An 18,047-nucleotide genomic window follows, 5' to 3' on the forward strand; every position below is an offset into this window, starting at 1 on the left:
TAAAATCTCCTCCTACCACCGTTATCCCTTTACTCTGCACAGTAACTAAATCAATAATTTTCTCTATTGTACTTGGACCTTCCTCAGGACGGTTGTATTCATTAAATAGTGTGATATAGTCTCCCTCTATCTTCCCTACTACATGAACATATCTACCTTCTTTATCACAAATTATATTCTCTGCCTCAAAAGGAATATGATTCCGAATCAATGTAATAACCCCTCTTCTTGATGAGTTATAGGATGAATAAAAAACCTGTGCATTAAACAGTTTTGCTAATATCTCATGCTCCTTTTTAGACAAACGTGTTTCTTGCATAAATACAATATCACCTCCTTGATGTTTCATTTGTGCCAACACTTTGCTCCTCTTAATTGGCCTATTCAGACCATTGACATTAAGTGAGATAATAGTAATATTCATACACTACCACGTTATATGATCCGTTTTAAAGTACTTATCCCTGTGTCCCTCATGTAACTGTTCTTTCAGTAATGCATCCCGTGGGCCTTGTAACCTGAATAAACACATTTAAGTACCCTTTTTGTAGAAAAAAAAGTCACATATATCTTTTCTTCCAACTTCCAATTGTGCTACCAAACGCCTAGGGTAGCTGTCCACAGTCTTCCATGCTTGTGCCCCTGCATGTATGCTAGGGTCTCTATTTATGCCCCAGAGCCACCAGGTCCTATAAGCAGCTCGACAAAGTGTTTGCATATAGTAAGTGTTTCAAACGTTTTTGTTTTTTCTTTGTAATTTAAGGGGAAGTGACAATAGCATTAAAACACCTTCAAACAATACAAACAAAATAGATGCAATATAAGCATCCTCATAACCAAAAAGGAGTGAGTCTGCACTTCTAATAAGAGGAGGCAATAAGTTCCACAGGATGGGGCCAACAACTGAAAAGGTGCGGTCACCCCGTAGTTTCCACTTAGCCCGAGGGACGACCAGCAGGGACTGCTCAGAAGATCTGAGCGCTCGTGGTGGTCTACAGGGGGTTAAAAGGTGTGATAGGTAAGACGGAGACAGTCCATGGAGCAACTTAAAAACAAGTAATAACATTTTAAAATTAATTCTAAAACTAACAGGGAGCCAGTGGAGGGAGGCGAGTACGGGGGAGATATGATCACGCTTTTGTGTACATTCAGTCTTTAATGTCCTGGAAGCAGTCGAGCAGCGGTTGTAGAGACTGAGGGCTATGGCATTTAAGCGGAAGTATATTTAAGTATCGTTCGTGAAACAGTGGAATGAGATGCTATGCTTCTTTATGAGGGGACCCAGAGGGAGCATGTAGAGAGAGAACAGAAGACGTGCCAAAGCCGAGCTCGGGGAACCCCACAGGTGAGGGGGGTCGATGAGGAGGCATTTCTCCAGCTCACATTAAAGGTTCTGTTCACCAGATATGACTTGAACAGATTTAGGGCTTGTCCCTGGATCCCAACCCAATCTTCAAAGCCTGGTGATAAGCAGGCTGTGATCGACCGTGTCAAACGCAATGAAAGAAGTACAACCTGATGAAGGTCGGTACGACCGAAACGTTGATGATATTAAATAAATATTAATAACAACAAGGAGACAGTGTGCAGGAGTTTCTTCATCTATTGTTTCAAGACTGCACCTCCCTCCGACGCACCTGTATCAATTCAGGTGTGCACAGGTCTTCTTAAGTTATTTTGTTGGTAAACAACCATCAAACGGAAGCTTGGTCTGAAATTTGATAAACGTTAGCATCAAGGTTTGTGGCTGAACCATCGGTGTTTAAAAGAAGGAAAACAACCTGTGGAGAGGCAACAATTTAAGATTGAAAGGATGCTGGAGCCAACAAACGCCTCTTTAAGCAGGTGTGAGGGAATGCAGTCAGATGGGCATGTTGTGGGCTTCAGATGGTTGACTATGTCCCACAGAGAGGGAGGACACACTCGGTCAAACAGGCACGTCTGAAGGAGGGTCATGAGACACCAAAGGAGAAGGTTTGATTTTCTACTGTATAGATATATAATATATATAAGTTACTGCGGAGAAGTCTGGGAAAGTCTTTTCATTTGGAATAATAACGGAGTTTATGGTGCTAAAAAGAACTTTGGGCCTGATGCAGTTTTTTGAAATGAGGTTAGAGACGTTTTCTTTTACTGAGTGTTGGTAGTGATTCAGGGAGTTTCTGAGCGAGTCATAGGAGATTTAGAGTTTGTCTTTTTTCCATTTCCGTTCTGCCTTTCTGCAACTATGTCGAAGAGCGCGGGTTCTTTGGTGTAGCCACGGTTGAGGGTTGCACTGAGCTCTCTAGGGGGGTACGCTACGAAGCAGGATTTATGGAGGTAACTTCAGGGTTAACTCCGAGTTTTCAGAACTACGAAGGTGGTTCCCTTCTTACCGGGGTATATCACCATGGTAACTTAGGCTGAACACCTAACCTGCTCCGGAGCACAGGTAAAGGAGTTGAAATAAAGACCAAGAGTAAAAACTGAATCTAAGGTGTGTCCGTGTTTATGAGTCGGCCCAGACACGTTGGATAAGATGAAAAGACTCTGTTAGGTTTAAAAACTCAATTGCAAATCTGTTTGATGAATCGTCCACACGGATATTAAAATCACCAGCTATAATTACTTTGTCATAATTCACACAGTAAAGGACAAAAGATCAGAACGTTCAGGCAGGACACCAGCATTTGGGCGAGGGGGACAGTAAATAATAACACATAAAACTGGCTCTGAGCAGCAAATTAAGAACAAAAGAGTCTCAAAAGACGACACATTTTTAAAAACAATTTGGTGACATTTAAAGGTGTTTTTGAAAATGACAGCAAGTCCTCCACCACGACCACGAGTAGTTCTTTTACAACCAGTACAAAAAATTGCTGGGGGGGGACAGAGTTCTAGCAGCCGGGCCTGATCACCAGGTCTCAACTAGGTCTCAGTAAGACAGAGAGTGGTGTGTTAGTAACACAGTAAAAGATGTTGTCAGTTAAAACATGCGCACCCAGGTTGTTGGATCTACAACGCCTAAGCTTGTGGGTTAACCTCCTATCCGTCCACCTCAAGGCCTCTGCCCAGCCCCCAGGTGCTCCGATTGAGGGCTCCTGTTCTGCCCTTGTCCATCCTCCAGGCTGTTCATTAAGATCCACAGCTTTATTTCTCCAAGACCACTTGCTCCTCTCGACTCCACACCCTCTCCAACTCACCACATTTGTCTGGCCTATCAAGACGTCTGAAATCCATCCCTTGAGCGGTGCGTTTCTGTACTCCCAACCCTGACAGTTCTTGGTTGCCTTCATTCTGTCCTCTGCATCACTGGCAAAACATGTCTTGGCAGTTTTGGAATAAAACCAATAGTGATCATAATCAGTGGTTTGCTCTCATGCTATCTTTCCGTCTTTCAACATTGGACACCCTCCTCCCACTGACCCAGCCCTCATGGTCAGACCCCACAGCTCACTCCCTCTATCAGTCAGCTGTGTCATTAATGGTCCTTAAACTTGATGTTTTCTCCACAGAGTTCAGCAGAGCTCAGAGGTTCACAGTGATCAGTCAGCCCAGCAGCATCAGACAGACCTGGACTCCACATTTAAGGTGTGTACAACACACTGTTTACAATGAACTACATTAACTACAGGCTAAATGCCAAACCATCATTCAGTCTCCATGCTGTTCTGTTTGAGCAGCAGGCCTTCAGACTGACTGATGGATCACATGTTGTGTTCTACCACTTTATATTCATGTTCAGTGTCTGATTCTGTTCCAGCTGCTGGAGGAGAACATCGTCACATTTGTGAAGAACGAGCTGAAGAGAGTCCAGAGGGTTCTGAGTTCAGATTACCCAGCATGCTTAGAGAGTCAGAGGGAGGAGGAGGAGGTGTTGGATGGTGATGATGAAGATCAGAGGAGCAGCAGAGATGCATTTGTGAAGATCACTCTGCACTTCCTGAGGAGAATAAATCAGGAGGAGCTGGCTGACTGTCTGCAGAGCAGTAAGAGGATTTAATCAGGTTTAACATGATGGAAAGAGGAAATGCAGGTTTACATTTCTAAACTTAGTAAATATGATACACACATCTATATCAGATCAGAGCTTGTTTGTCATCCACTAAATGCTTTAATAAAACTGATGCAGAAGGAAAAACTCTAAAGCCACACTTGAATGTTGAGATTTTCTTCAGGATCCACTCTTTGATATCATTTGTTGTTTGTTTATTCAGGAGCTGCTGCTGCAGAGTGCCGACAGAAACTGAAGTCTAACCTGAAGGAGAAGTTCCAGTGTGTGTTTGAGGGGATCGCTAAAGCAGGAAACCCAACCCTTCTGAATCAGATCTACACAGAGCTCTACATCACAGAGGGAGGGACTGGAGAGGTCAATGATGAACATGAGGTCAGACAGATCGAATCAGCATCCAGGAAACCAGACAGACCAGAAACAACCATCAGACAAGAAGACATCTTTAAAGCCTCACCTGGAAGAGATGGACCAATCAGAACAGTGATGACAAAGGGAGTGGCTGGCATTGGGAAAACTGTCTTAACACAGAAGTTCACTCTGGACTGGGCTGAAGACAAAGCCAACCAGGACATACAGTTCATGTTTCCCTTCACCTTCAGAGAGCTGAATGTGCTGAAAGAGAAGAAGTTCAGCTTGGTGGAACTTGTTCATCACTTCTTCACTGAAACCAAAGAAGCAGGAATCTGCAGGTTTGAAGAGTTCCAGGTTGTGTTCATCTTTGACGGTCTGGATGAGTGTCGACTTCCTCTGGACTTCCACAACAATGAGATCCTGACTGATGTCACAGAGTCCAGCTCAGTGGATGTGCTGCTGACAAACCTCATCAGAGGGAAACTGCTTCCCTCTGCTCGCCTCTGGATAACCACACGACCTGCAGCAGCCAATCAGATCCCTCCTGAGTGTGTTGACATGGTGACAGAGGTCAGAGGGTTCACTGACCCTCAGAAGGAGGAGTACTTCAGGAAGAGATTCAGAGATGAGGAGCAGGCCAGCAGAATCATCTCCCACATCAAGACATCCCGAAGCCTCCACATCATGTGCCACATCCCAGTCTTCTGCTGGATCACTGCTACAGTTCTGGAGGACGTGTTGAAGACCAGAGAGGGAGGAGAGCTGCCCAAGACCCTGACTGAGATGTACATCCACTTCCTGGTGGTTCAGACCAAACTGAAGAACATCAAGTATGATGGAGGAGCTGAGACAGATAAACACTGGAATAAAAAGAGCAGGAAGATGATTGAGTCTCTGGGAAAACTGGCTTTTGAGCAGCTGCAGAAAGGAAACCTGATCTTCTATGAGTCAGACCTGACAGAGTGTGGCATCGATATCAGAGCAGCCTCAGTGTACTCAGGAGTGTTCACACAGGTCTTTAAAGAGGAGAGAGGACTGTACCAGGACACGGTGTTCTGCTTCATCCATCTGAGCGTTCAGGAGTTTCTGGCTGCTCTTCATGTCCATCTGACGTTCATCAACTCCAGGGTCAATCTGCTGTCAGGAGAACAAACAACCTGGCGGTCTAAAGTGTTCAGAGAAAAACCTGAACCAACAGGTTTCTATCAGAGTGCTGTGGACCAGGCCTTACAGAGTCCAAACGGACACTTGGACTTGTTCCTCCGCTTCCTCCTCGGTCTTTCACTAGAAACCAATCAGAGTCTCCTGAGAGGTCTGCTGACACAGACAGGAAGTGGTTCACAGACCAAAAAGAAAACAGTCGAGTACATTGGGACAAAGATCAGTGAGAATCTGTCTGCAGAGAAAAGCATCAATCTGTTCCACTGTCTGAATGAACTGAATGATAGTTCTCTAGTGGGGCAGATCCAACAGTCCCTGAGATCAGGACGTCTCTCCACAAAGAAACTGTCTCCTGCTCAGTGGTCAGCTCTGGTCTTCATCTTACTGTCATCAGAAAAAGATCTGGACGTGTTTGACCTGAAGAAGTACTCTGCTTCAGAGGAGGCTCTTCTGAGGCTGCTGCCAGTGGTCAAAGCCTCCAACAAAGCTCTGTACGTGAACACATCATTCTCCATGTTAAATGTAGTTTTACTTTATTCAGAAAAAACAACTATTTCTTGTAATTGTTTCCTTTTATGTGCTGTTGATTCCTCTTCAGGCTGAGTGGCTGTAACCTGTCAGAGAGAAGCTGTGAGGCTCTGTCCTCAGTCCTCAGCTCCCAGTCCTCTTCTCTGAGAGAGCTGGACCTGAGTAACAACAACCTGCAGGATCCAGGAGTTAAGCTGCTGTCTGCTGGGCCAAACCTTACGCTGGAAACTCTCAGGTCAGGATTAAACAGATTTAACAAGTTTATCCAAAAAGATTTCATTGACTTTCTATATTTGATTTGTAATTAACTGAGTGAAGATCCTTTTCAGGCTGAGTGGCTGTAACCTCACAAAGAGAAGCTGTGAGGCTCTGTCCTCAGTCCTCAGCTCCCAGTCCTCTTCTCTGAGAGAGCTGGACCTGAGTAACAACAACCTGCAGGATTCAGGAGTGACTCTTCTGTCTGCCGGTCTAAAAACTCCACACTGCAGACTGGAAACTCTCAGGTTAGTGTGCAGCTGTGTGAAAATGATAACCCTCTGAGCTCACATGTTCTGTATATTTGCTCAGTTCTCAGCTCTCAGTCCTGTGAGTCTGAATAACCCTGTAATTAAAATGGCTTTAATATCACACTGAAGGGGTCAGCTGACAAAGGATCTTGTCACCAGTATTGTGTTCATGTTCACGGCTCAGTAACTTGACTTGGATATATATGTGACGAGCGGCAAACACACCCTCACTCAAGGGTGAGGTTGGGTACAATTTATTAATTTTATTTAACTACGGGAAAGCCTGACAACGCCACCCTGGGAATTTCGCCCAGGGAGATATTTAAATCACAGTGCAGTTAATAAGGCACTCAGGTTCGTTTTACAAATGGAGCATGAGACGTGGTTCAGGTACAAAAAACTACAAATATACTTTATTTTCAAAAAGGGGTAAAATTGACTTAAAATAACACCATATACACAAGGATGTGAGGGAAGGGACCCAAGCAGGGCTGGAGCTTACCAGTGGGAGGAAGTGGGACCATGAGGGGGATACCACCACCAGGACACCAGGACCACCACCGTAAGCTTCCAGTCCTGAAAGGAGAAGGGAAATTAGTGAGGCTGGACACCGTACATCAAAACACAACTTCTCAAAGAACAATTTACCAAAATTAAGCTTCCAAGAACAACAACAAAGAAAGAGAATTTACCAAAATTAAGCAGTTGAAAATAACAACAACTCAAAGAAACAATCTACCAAAAACAAATGTACGCAAAATTCTAATGTATGACACAACAAAAGAACTTCAGCTGTAGTACTTTCCAAAGTTGGTATCACACAAACAAGCAAAATTAAACAAACACATACAAGACATTTAAATCGGTGGTTAAACCAAATTCAGAAAATAACTAAAATTAAGTGAGCCAACCCGCCACTATCACTCATTAAAATAAATATAGGCCCGATACAGTCAGGACATTCATATGCCAGGAGCAAAGCAACGCAAGGCGAAGCAAGGCAGCTGTGAAGCGTGCTACAATAAAGCCAGCAAAGAGAAGCAAAACAGCGGCAGGCAAAGAGAAGCAAAACAGCGCCCGGCAAAGAGAAGCAAAACAGCAGCAGGCAAAGAGAAGCAGAACAGCGGCAGGCAAAGAGAAGCAGAACAGCGGCAGGCAAAGAGAAGCAGAACAGCGCCCGGCAAAGAGAAGCAAAACGGCGGTAGGCAAAGAGAAGCAAAACAGCGCCCGGCAAAGAGAAGCAAAACAGCGCCCGGCAAAGCAGCAGTGTTTCTCTGTTGTGTCACACGACCCAGTCAATCTCGATCAGCGCACAAGATCACACACATGGGAGAGAGGAGGAGAGGCGAGCTTCATGCTCGCCTGGCTGCAGTGGCAAACCACGGCCGGCACAGAGCGTCAGGACGGGGATTCCCCGTGAGCTGCTGAGGCGGACAACGCCGAACTGCACCGGTGCTGCGGTGGAGACCGGAAGTGAGGCAACCAGGGAGGGGGCGGAACCTCGGAGCCAAAGAGCAAGAGGGCGACAAGATGCACAGTGCTTGCCTATATAGAGTGGCCTCAGGAGCTGATTGGCTAACAAGAGAGCGCTGGGCAGCACAGTTACATTCAGAGCAGGGATGATGCATCTCATCCTGCTACATATAAATGCTGGTCTAAGACAGTCTGAGTTATGTTCATCTGGACTCCATCATGTGTGGTCCAAAGAGAAGAATCCCAACGACGACTGTAATAAAGCAGAGATGATGATTGGAACATTTATAAACTTATAAAGAGCCTTTCCTTCAGACTGAACAGTCCAGTACAGTAGCTGCATCACTGCTGATGACAAAGCAATCTGTGTTGGTCTCTGGCTCCTTCTTACCTTCACTCCTCCCCGAGTACTTTGCCCACAGACTTGAAGGTGCTGACCCTCTATCCCACAGCTTCATACTCTGCAAAATGCCCCAATGTTCTCTGGAGGTCACAGAGAAACTAAGTCAGCAGAACGTTATCCACAGCAGAGGCCATCATGACGGACCCTCTCTACCCATGCTTTGTCTTCATATCCTGTTAATGAAAGTCAGAAAATAATCTTTCACAAGGTGACAACCGTATGTGGCGCCGGTGTAGCTCCGCCATTAAGACACGGCCCATGTATAGAGGCACACTACTCGACGCAGAGGCCCTGGGTTCGACTCCGACCTTCGGCCCTTTGCTGCATGTCCTCCCCGGTCTCTCTTCTATCATTCCCGACTCTATCCACTGTCCTGTCCAATGAAGGCAACAAAAGGTTTAGATTTTTTGACCTGAGCGAGTTGACAGGTAAGGGTGACTTAGTTTCCTCACCGTGAGCCAGTAAATACTCTGGACATAAGTGAACTTACTTTGAATGTGTGTAGCTACATTTGGTTCTGTGAAGAGTCTTGTATTCCCACACGTCAGGTGAAACTTTATCCAAACAATAAGCCATGGATCACTAAGTCCTTGAAAGAAACAACAATGAAGAAACATAACCTCTTTAAAAATAGCAGTGTTGAAGAGAACAGGGAGGTAAAAAGACTGGTTAGGGCAGAGATTCAAAAAGCTCAATTCAGTTATATGGATAAAATTGAGGACAAATTTAAAGGTAATGATCTAAAAAGTTTCTGGAATGGCATGTCAGTCATGACAGGCACAAAAAAAGGTAATATGAATATTAAAATGGATGGTTTTAAATCAGACAAGGGGCTAGCTGCTAATTTTAATCGTTTTTATCTCAGGTTTGATACAAAAGATTTTAAAGAACAAGCTGATCAGATAGAATTAGAAACCTCCTCCACTCCACAGCTTGAATTGGGTGTACAAGATGTCAGGAACATACTCCGTAAAACCAAGACCAACAAGAGCCCCGGCCCTGACAATATATCTGGTCATCTTCTCAAACACTGCGCAGATCAATTACCCCCTATTTTTCAGCACATATTAAAGTGTTGCTTAGAGCAACAAAAGGTTCCTACTTTGTGGAAGAAGTCCACAATAGTACCAGTGGCTAAGAAAAAGTCCCCTAAGGGCATTAGTGATTTTAGACCTGTGGCCCTGACTTCACTAGTTATGAAGGTATTTGAAAAGCTCATCAAGAGAGAGCTAGTTGGAGTTGTGGAGGACTCATTGGATCCTCTACAGTTTGCCTGTAGGAGTAAAAAAGGGGTTGATGATGCTGTTCTTACCCTTCTTCATTTACTTTTTAAACACCTTGAAGGTCCAGGGACACATGCACACCTGTTATTTTTAGATTTATCTTCTGCTTTTAACACAAGTCAGCCCCACATTTTAGCCAACAAACTGCTAAATGATTTGAATCTGTGTCCTGGCATTGTTGGATGGATTTTAGACTTTCTTGTGGACAGATCCCAGTGTGTCAGGATTAATGGCTCTTTGTCGGACACATTGTTCTCCTCCACTGGTTCGCCACAGGGCTGTGTCCTTTCACCAATCTGGTACATTTTTTACACTGACAGCTGCAGAAGTTCCCAGCCAGGAAGACACATTCTGAAGTTTGCAGATGATACAGTCATAGTGAGCCTGTTACAAGGAAGGGAAATAGCACGAGGCCCAGTGGTGGACGATTTTATAGAGTGGCGTGATAACTCTTTTTTAAAATTAAATGTACGTAAAACTAAAGACGTGCATTGATTTGAGAAGGCAGCCTAATACACCAATTAAAACAGCAATTAAGGGTGAGATGGTTGACCAAGTCCAGTGTTACAAGTCCCTGGGTGTTGTTATCGACAACAAGCTAACATTTAAAGAAAACACAGACGCAGTCTGCAAAAAGCCACAGCAGAGACTGCACTTTCTCCGTCAACTTAACTGGTTTGGGGTGTGCAGCAGACTGATGAATCTGTTCTACTCCTCCACGGTAGAGTCTGTCCTCACCTTTGCCATAATCTCCTGGTTTGGTAACCTGTCATTAGGGGACAGAAACAGGTTACAATGGATCCTAAGAGTTGCCAGTAAGATCATTGGCATAAGATTACCTGATCTGTCTTACACCTTCTCCAAGAGAGCAACATCTCAGGCTGGAGACATCTTACAGTGTCCTCGACATCCTCTCCATGGTGAGGATGGGGGTAATGTGAGACCTGGTGAGGAGTCTTGCAGCAGCATTCTGTGTTGACTGCAGGCGATTAAGCGCAGACTTGCTGAGTGACGAGAGGAGTGTGTGGCAGTCGTCGAGGTGAAACTACAGTTGAAACTAAAGTTCTCAGTTTACTTATATTTCTTAGGTGGACATAACATGATCTGGTTACCTGCTTAACATGGCTGTCAAAAGATGATGATTTATCAACTATTACTCCTAAATGACGTGGGCTAAAGCCAACAGCAGAGGAAAGGGGCCCAATGTTGTGATCCTGTGAGCTGATCGGATGGAAAGAGCTCAAGGCGGTAGGAATAAGAGAGGAGCTAGCATGAAGTGGATGAGAGTTATGATGCATATTGGACCTAATAGTCATTACTTTATCAACACAGAAGGAAAGGAAGGTATTGCAGTCATCAACAGTGAAACATGGTAATGTGGAGAGCGCTGGTGAAACAATGTTTTAAATAGTTATGAAACGTTGGGATTTCTTTTTGATGAAGAAATCAGGTCAGCAAAATAAGCCGTCCAGGCTTCCTGTACTGCTTCTTTAAAAGAACGCCGGAGATCTTTAAGATGTAGGCGATGCACTTCCACAGACGTTCAGACCTGTGACAGTGTGGTCTCAGGCAGCAGACAGCCTCTGTCATCCACTGACAACTGTTGCAGGTAGCCCGAGTCCTAACCTTTGAAGGTGCCTCTTTGTCCAGTAACGTGGAGCAATGACCATTAAAAGACTGCGTTAAAAACTCAACATTGTGAGGATTTATATTAAAATCACAGCAGGAGTGTGCTGAGAACTGGTCGGCTGTATTTCCTGTAATGAGGAGGCTCTTCTGAGGCTGCTGCCAGTGGTCAAAACCTCCAACAAATCTCTGTACGTGAACACATCATTCTCCATGTTAAATATAGTTTTACTTTATTGAGAAAAAACAACTATTTCTTGTCATTGTTTCCTTTTATGTGCTGTTGATTCCTCTTCAGGCTGAGTGGCTGTAAACTGTCAGAGAGAAGCTGTGGAGCTCTGTCCTCAGTCCTCAGCTCCCAGTCCTCTTCTCTGAGAGAGCTGGACCTGAGTAACAACAACCTGCAGGATTCAGGAGTTAAGCTGCTTTCTGATGGGCTGGAGAGTCCAAACCATACACTGGAAACTCTCAGGTCAGGATTAAACAGATTTAACAAGTTTATCCAAAAAGATTTCTTTGACTTTCTATATTTGATTTGTAATTAACTGAGTGAAGATCCTTTCCAGGCTGAGTGGCTGTAAACTATCAGAGAGAAGCTGTGAGGCTCTGTCCTCAGTCCTCAGCTCCCAGTCCTCTTCTCTGAGAGAGCTGGACCTGAGTAACAACAACCTGCAGGATTCAGGAGTTAAGCTGCTGTCTGCTGGGCCAAACCTTACACTGGAAACTCTCAGGTCAGGATTAAACAGATTTAACAAGTTTATCCAAAAAGATTTCTTTGACTTTCTATATTTGATTTGTAATTAACTGAGTGAAGATCCTTTCCAGGCTGAGTGGCTGTAAACTGTCAGAGAGAAGCTGTGAGGCTCTGTCCTCAGTCCTCAGCTCCCAGTCCTCTTCTCTGAGAGAGCTGGACCTGAGTAACAACAACCTGCAGGATTCAGGAGTGACTCTTCTGTCTGCCGGTCTAAAAACTCCACACTGCAGACTGGAAACTCTCAGGTTAGTGTGCAGCTGTGTGAAAATGATAACCCTCTGAGCTCACATGTTCTGTATATTTGCTCAGTTCTCAGCTCTCAGTCCTGTGAGTCTGAATAACCCTGCACAGCAAATTCAGCCCTTTGGAATAAACTCTCTGAGTTAAAATCAACTCAATTTGAGTGTACATGTGAGACCATCAAATAAACTCTAGGGCATAGTTAAAGTTACTCTTTTCCGGGAGTTGATCTTTCAACTCTTTTTAGGAGTTAAAACTGAACTCCTCTGGGAGTTAAAACACTACTCCCATTAAGAGGAAAAAGCACTCTCATTGAGAGTTCATTTTAGGTGAACTCTTTCACAGTGTTAACAGTGAAATTGTTTTATTGAACACTTACAGAGTTAATATATAAAATCACAAAAAATGTTTGTTAGATGAAAATTAATACAAAAAACACATAAATTACTTCAATGCCTTTATTTGAACACATCCAGAAAGTGTGTTCACAACTCCTTGCTTCATGAATATTAACTTTTGTAACAAGTTACATTTCGAGTAAAAGCTTTCTTCAGTAACAGTGTAAACATGTAACAGCATACACATTTAAAATAAACAGCTACAATGGCAGCTTAACAGTTAGGAAATTGTGTGGTCAAATGGAAATCACAAATAAAAAATATGTAGTAAAAAAATAAATTTGCATATTTCAGCAAAACTGGAAAAAAATATACCATACCACATCCCTCTGTGCTGCATAAACTTTTCTGAGGAAAGTGCAAGTGTGACCATTTTTAAAACAACCTTAAATGTAAATGTACAGCAGTCTGTTAGGATTCTGAAAGCAAACTTCTCTGTAATGCAGGATTATGTTAACATGAAATAGAATGTTAAACGTGCTGTTAAAGCACGAAAACATGTACAAGAACGTAAAACATGAATTCAATACATTCAGTTTGGCCAACATTTTAGGCATTTTAGGCCAACAGATTAAATAATACAGCCCTCTGACACAACATCAAAATAAAAATCACACCCATAGGACATTTGAGAATCCAAACTTTTGAAATGTCTTAATTTCTCCCTTTCTAGAACCAGTATCTTCCTGGGGATGTTTTCACTAACTTGGAAAGCATGGAAATGGTCATGGAAACAAGTTTCATGTTCATTTAGAACTAAAACACTTTACCATTGTGCAAAATGATAGAAGTTATTTTGCTGAAGACTGGTGTGTTTTCTTGTGTCAGTACAAACAAAGAGGCCAACGCGATATTCACACTTTACCCAGTTTGTCAGGTTGACAGTGGCTTGTGAATCAATGTGAAGATATGTAGACACATGCTCTGTACATTCTAGTGTTTCAAGTAAACACATTTTGACTGGACCAGACTCAATTGCTTTTGAAGTCAGGCATTCCCAATGATAGGCTACTGCAAACTGGTGTTTCCTTGCAAGTGATACTGTTAAAAAGTTTTTCACACCATCCTTAAAAAAATGGTGTTTAGCCATAGTCCAGCCATAGCCATAGCCTTAGTCATAGTCCAGATATGAATGAGGGGTCCAATTTTTCGAATGCACCTCGGATAGTGGACCATGAAGTGATGTTTTGGAATCAAGTTCTTTGATGGGTACAGTTCTTTGAAGAGCTGGTGATGTTCAATGATAAGGTGCTTTAAATACACGGTCATCCCTTCAGTGATTGAGTATGAGAACACAATGTTTATTATGTTCAGCAACAAGAGCATCAAGCGCCAGTGCAAATCATCCTCTGATACCAGGTCACCAAATATCAAAGGTGATCAAACACAGTGTTTGTGATGCGTTTAACCCTATTCCATGTCCGACACAGTCAAGCTTTACATTTGTTGGCTTGTTTTTCTTTTCCACATAGCCATAATTAAAAGCATAAATCCTATTCAAGAGGCTTTCTTTGGAGATGAAATGTTCAATCAAATATTCAAATAGAAGTTTGACCTCATATTGACCAACCCCTTCCAAAATGTCATGCATGATGTCAACTGCATCATTTTCTGCATTATGGAAATACTGCAAAGTGTTCAGTATGCTCTTTCTGTTGATGCCAAATGAAGAAGTTGGATCATCTACCAAAGAAGAATAATGTTGATCATTGAGAACTGGTGATCTTATGGTCAAACGTGGGTCATCTTCTGAGAAAACTGACGGAGCTGAAGATTTATCAATTAGGCAAAGTCTACAGAAGTCATTTGCACTAAATGACTCCAAGAATCCAAGAATGCTGTGCATACCCAAATTATCACCAGTAATTTGTGCAAGAGTGCCACGTACAGGAAATTCAGCAAATGGAAGAGCAACCCCAGTTGTCTCTAATATTTTCAAGTCTCTTACTAAGGGTTTCAGAATTTCATCAATGCCGTATTTCTTAGCATCTTGTGCATGAAACAATGATACTAGATGAATATTCATTAAGGCAGAATTCACCTTGGGTGGAAGATTCCTGAGGATGAAGTAAAGACAGCCAACTTTATGAATACCTTTTTTTGACCCTAGTGGGTTTGCACACTCAACATCGTCATAGAACAACTGGATTTGGAGGGCAAACTTGTCACTTGAAAACAAGGGATGACTTTTGAAGTATCTTCCACCACAGAAGTTCTCGTATTTGTCACTCTGAGTAGATGTTTGCATCATCTCAGAAATAGTTTCATTCTTGAAGATGAACTGGAGTGTTTTGAGTATGGGAATATATATGAATTTGTCAATGATTGGAACTTGCTCATAGGTTCCACTTTTGCTATTTCGTCTGGTATCAAACCTTATACCTAGACGCTTTTCAACTGGTACAATATCCCATTTTTCTGTGAAATATTTCTTCCATTTACTGTTAGAATTCAAGTGGCTAAAAGGGTTGTCAATACCTTTAAATAACTCTTCTATGGCTGATCTTGCAGGACTGCCGGCAGGTAGTAAGTTTAGTACATGGTCCTGAATATTAGACTGTAAGTCTCCCACAAATTCCTCTAAATTCTCGATGGTAGAAAGCACTACAGTATTTGGTACACCGCTTCCTAAAAGCTTGGCAATAATTGATGCACACATATCTTTGCTGCCCGTTGACACTGAAGGGCCTGCTTCAATATTTTGGTGCTGAGATGAAGTGGAAGGTGTTTCATCATTTAGGCACAGAGGATTATTGTGCTCTTGAATGGCATGGTTGGAATGGGTCTCCTCTGTTGCACATGTGTTGACAATATGCGCATGTATCTTTATGAGATGTCTTCTAAACCCAGAATAACTAGAGAATTGCAAGCAACATCCTATTTGACCACATTTTAGCCTCAGATTTTTCCCAGGATAGATTCCATGCATTAGTTTGAGGTGCCTGAAGTAAGGCTGTACCAAAGGATGACGCACAGAGGAAACATCTTAACATTTTTGCTGCTTGAACTTTTTACGGCTTGTTTAACAACTTTGCTCTCAACTCCTTGACTTTTGGAGTTTCTTCCATTGTGCCAATATCTATGTTGTACAGAGTAGTCTGCAAAAATGTGTACAGGCTGGACAGAGCATCATCATATTTCCCACTGAAAACAAAGTGGGACTTGAACAGCTCATCAAATGCGCCCAAGGATGTACCTGACTGACATGGAAGAACTTTTTACATATTTATCTTCCCTTTAAACAATTTGACGCCGAGCCGGACAGAGTAATCATAAAGAACCGCTAGCTGCACGGCTAACAGAAGCTATAATTAGCAGCGGTTACTTTAGCAAAGCTATCAGTTGATCAGGAGCCGTGTCTCAACAAAAGTTGTGAATTCTTTGCTCATGTTTTAAAGTTGTCAGTAGTACATGACCAACAGAGACGCTCCGCTCCAGCAGCGTCTAACATTAGAAAGTCTGAGAAGTAATAAATTCACCGTCTCGTCTCCCCCTCTCTCCCGTTAATAACCGAGCGCCCCCTACAGGCCTGGAGCACTTCCGTTGTGAGGGCTGTATTTGCAGCATTTCTTTTGCATGTGTTTTCTGGGTTTGTGTGTTTTTGACTTTGCATCGTTTCTGTATTTGCAGCGCGTTTGATGTTAATGTATTTGTTTTGGCTTTTGGAGCAGTTTTTTTTATTTGCAGCGCGTTTCTGTCGTTGAATATGTTTTGGACTTTTGCTTGTGTTTTTGAATTTACATCGTTTCTGAATTTGCATCTCGTGTCTTCTAATCGAAATCGTTTGGGCTGTTGCAGCACGTTTGCCCTTGTGGGCCACCGTACTTTTTTGAGCATGGATCCTTCAAAGATGGGAAGAGAGCCACAATCCCAAGGGCATGGAACTCCTTTGTGGCTTTAGTTACAGCTCTCCTGCAAATGCAAAATAATTCATTGTCATATGATTCTTTCCTCCTCACAAAAGTAAATTTCATGTTATAAACAAAAAGCCACTTACCCTTCCTTTTCACGTGTGTGAGCTACTATGATGTTCACCACTAATCGCCGAGTAGAATCTTTCAAACTATCCTCATACTCATTGACGACTGTCCTCCCTGCTGGCTTAGTAGTGAGAATCTGCTCCACTATCTGAAGACAGAAGATAACAAGACAGCAAAGATAAGATGTGATTTTTAAACAAAATAACTATCTCCATATATTTACTATACAAATGATAAATTAAGATAATTTTTCATTTCTGTAACCCCAATTTTCTTAATCTTGTTTTAAGAGTCAGGCAAACAAAAAGTGTAAAAGTAAATAATTAAAATACATTTCTTGCATGGGTGCTGTCCATGACAGGTTGAATAATTGGACATCCAGCATCACATGTGTCACTAGCTGGACTGCTTAAGCTTGAGATGGACAATGTATCTGTTAGACTTGGAGATGAAGGCCCTTCACCATCTTGCTGCAGGATTGAAATATCTGAGGATACAGGGCACAAACAATCAAAAATTAAGAACCACAATGCTACCATTTACCATATAATCAGGGCCTGGTCACCACCATCTGAGATGAATACAGACAACAGTCGGAAATTGTCTTTGACAAAGCATCAGGAAGTCTATGATAAATATGTACAGGATGCCATGACAATCTCATGGAGTAAGTTGTGATCACTTAAATAGAAAACCAATTTAAATTGTGGAAGTGGAAACAAATTGTCCTTCAGTCTGTGGCCTCCTAAAGTTCATTATACTGTGACTGAGAAATAGACACCATTTGAACAATTAGCTAAAATAAAAGATTTCGTGTGCTAGCTTAACCCAAAATCCCAACTTGCCCAACTTCCAGATGACTATTTTGTAAGTCCTATAAACAAATACCAAAATAGTTCCTACCACAAGTGTCACGTATTCTGTCGAGTCTGTACTTTCAGCCATATGCTTGGATGATTCTGCTCGTGGGAGGTCTGAAATATACATGGTACATAGAATGTTGTTTTGGTATCTAATCAATGTTTGTTCAAATATATATATACTAATATATATATTTACTTTATCTTCAAACTGAAAATGAAACTGACATTTTAAATCACTTTACCATCATCAGTGTAGATGACAAAGCACACTTCTTTGATTGTTGCAAGCTCTGGAAAGACATCCTCATCCACCTCTATGCCCTGCTCATCCGTGACTTTCAGTGGCTTATTTTCTGGTAGGAGAAACTTCTGCTGCACTGAAGCACAACAGTCATGATGCCATCAACAAAGTTATTATTACTTTCCCTTAAATGCCTTCAGACAAACAAAAAAAAACTTACCTGCAGTGATAAATTCCATGAAGCTG

General features: G+C 42.4%; 1 protein-coding gene across 1 annotated transcript in view; it reads left to right on the forward strand.

The window, feature by feature from the left end:
- Nucleotides 1–1,499: 1,499 nt before the first annotated feature.
- LOC138609464 (NACHT, LRR and PYD domains-containing protein 3-like) overlaps nt 1,500–18,047 on the forward strand; it is a 53,915-nt gene continuing 37,367 nt past the window's right edge. Inside the window, exons 1-4 of the mRNA XM_069682100.1 lie at nt 1,500–1,524; nt 4,197–5,997; nt 6,364–6,543; nt 12,157–12,324. Coding sequence (XP_069538201.1) covers nt 1,500–1,524; nt 4,197–5,997; nt 6,364–6,543; nt 12,157–12,324 — 2,174 coding nt within the window. The remainder of the gene's footprint in view (nt 1,525–4,196; nt 5,998–6,363; nt 6,544–12,156; nt 12,325–18,047) is intronic.

The sequence above is a fragment of the Semicossyphus pulcher genome, unplaced genomic scaffold (assembly GCF_022749685.1).
Source record: "Semicossyphus pulcher isolate SPU_LCO1_2020_fin unplaced genomic scaffold, fSemPul1.0.p SCAF_5, whole genome shotgun sequence".
NCBI classification, from domain to species: Eukaryota; Metazoa; Chordata; class Actinopteri; order Labriformes; family Labridae; genus Semicossyphus; species Semicossyphus pulcher.